General features: G+C 56.1%; 1 protein-coding gene across 1 annotated transcript; it reads left to right on the forward strand.

The window, feature by feature from the left end:
* Nucleotides 1-245: 245 nt before the first annotated feature.
* LOC127299581 (glucuronoxylan 4-O-methyltransferase 1-like) lies at nt 246-1630 on the forward strand. The gene has a single exon (XM_051329560.2). The coding sequence runs from the start codon at nt 384-386 to the stop codon at nt 1281-1283; it is 900 nt and encodes a 299-aa protein (XP_051185520.1). The 5' UTR covers nt 246-383; the 3' UTR covers nt 1284-1630.
* Nucleotides 1631-2278: the final 648 nt, after the last annotated feature.

A 2278-nucleotide genomic window follows, 5' to 3' on the forward strand; every position in this document is an offset into this window, starting at 1 on the left:
CGTTAATTAGGGATATGCATGATGTCTCGAAAATAATAATACGGTATAGACGCCACGTACACCCGCCCCATTAGACGCCATGAACGCCTCCCATGCTCAACCAAAACGGAGCCCCACAAAATACAGAGGATCCATCCGTCCATCCACCTGATTTCCAACCCTACACCAAACTTTGCAGCAGGTCCCGTGTCCTCGTCACCCAACCCGGCCCATCATCACAATCCCATCCTCCCGCCTCCATTAACCAATCTTCTTCCTCGCCTCACCTTCAAGCATCATACATACATCGGCGCCCGCCTATAAACCTCTCCACCACAACACCTAGAAGAACCGGGGAGATCGAGCAGCTTTGCTTTCTTGGTCTCTCTGTCCGCCCATCCTTCATGTCGAGCTCCGTGCACGTACGCAAGGCCCTCCACCTCGTCTCCATGAAGGCCAATAAGCTGCAGAGCTTCGTCGGCCTCCGCCTCATCCTCGTCGCCGCGCTCGCCGGCTTCCTCGTCCTCTTCTCCGCCCGCACGCTCTTCTCTCCATCCACCTCCACCACCTCGCATCTGCGCGGCGGCGTGGGCGATGGGACGTCGTGCTCGAAGCTGCCGTCCCCGATCGCGGCCGCGCTGGTGCACTACGCCACGTCGAACGTGACGCCGCAGCAGACGGCGGCGGAGATCGGGGTGTCGCTGCGGGTGCTGCAGAGCCGCTCGCCCTGCAACTTCCTCGTCTTCGGCCTCGGCCACGACAGCCCCATGTGGGCGGCGCTCAACCACGGCGGCCGCACCGTCTTCCTCGAGGAGGACGCCACCTGGATCGCCTCCGTCCGCTCCAAGCACCCGGGCCTCGAGTCCTACCACGTCACCTACGACACCCGCCTCACCGAGGCCGACGAGCTCATCGCGCTGCGGGACCACCCGGGGTGCACCGCGCAGCCCGACCTCGCCGCCGCAACAGAGGCCGACTGCCGCCTGGCGCTACGCGGCCTCCCAGCCGCGTTCCACGAGACCGAGTGGGACCTCATCATGGTGGACGCGCCCACGGGGTGGACGCCCGAGGCGCCAGGGAGGATGGGCGCCATCTACACCGCCGGCATGGCGGCGCGCGCGCGGCGGCCAGGAGACGGCGCCACGGACGTGTTCGTGCACGACGTGGACCGGACCGTGGAGGACACCTTCTCCAAGGCCTTCCTCTGCGACGCATACCTCACCGAGCAGGTCGGCAGGATCAGGCACTTCGTCATCCCCAGCCACAGGGAGAAGCCCGGCACGCCATTCTGCCCTCTGAACTAATCACTACTGGTTACCCAATTTCGACCTCCGATCCGGTGTAGTAGTACGGCGGCACTCACCATGATCAGAAATACCCCAACACTACACAGCTGGGCATACTGAATACTACACCGTACCATTAATTGGAGGCAATCGACCAAGGCCGTTGGATTGAGAAACCAACGCGCGCGATCCAGTATTCCGGAGGAGAGGAGTTGTCCATTTTTTTCCCTTTGTATCTACTATATGAAAGCAGTAGTCAGCTGTAAATTTTCGATCCAGCGCCCCCTTGACACTGATGGTTGTCAATCAAGAGGGGAATCCTATATGTTGTAATTTGGAACCATTTGCACTACATTTCTATTATTACTGAAAGATATTTTCCTTTCAATTGTGTGGCTCATAGTTAGTTAGGTGCATGTGAAGTAAAGAGATTTATTTGTTTGCAGCAATAATACTACACACTTGTGGATATGAAAAACATCTTGCATAGTTGTGTATGTAAGGAAATACAGGTTAACTGCATTGGATGGTTCGAGCTAGCAGTCATCAGCAACACTATTGCCACTGAAAGATCGATCGACTTCAACATTGATTCAGGCAGTACTTCTCCACATGTGTTCTGCCTAGCTAGCTGACACCGGCAGCGGTGAGGGAGGGTGGCCTGATTTCGATTGCTTTGGACGATACATGGTACGTTGCCCTTTCGCTAGGGCGGTGACCTGCCTGGCATTTTGTAGACAGCTGGGGCAGTCACCTGCGTGGCATTTTAATTTCCATGGCACAGTGCCCAAGTTCGAAGTGAAGGGGTACCTAGGAGTTGAACTTCGATTAGTTGAGATCCGAGTTTCAACAGCCTGATTGTAGAGGCTAAGAACGCGGGTGCGTGACATCTGTAAAGTTTCTAGTGTAACATGCAAGTCTGTCCCCTGTTAGATTTCTTGTTACAGTACAAGAAAGAAACTCCCAACGAATTCCATTCTTTGGTTACTGCTCATCGGAGCCTTTCGTCCCCA

Source organism: Lolium perenne, chromosome 5, assembly GCF_019359855.2.
Source record: "Lolium perenne isolate Kyuss_39 chromosome 5, Kyuss_2.0, whole genome shotgun sequence".
NCBI lineage: Eukaryota > Viridiplantae > Streptophyta > Magnoliopsida > Poales > Poaceae > Lolium > Lolium perenne.

Coding starts and splice junctions, on each gene's coding strand:
- LOC127299581 (XM_051329560.2), top strand. CDS start 384: ATGTCGAGCTCCGTGCACGTACGCAAGGCCCTCCACCTCGTCTCCATG.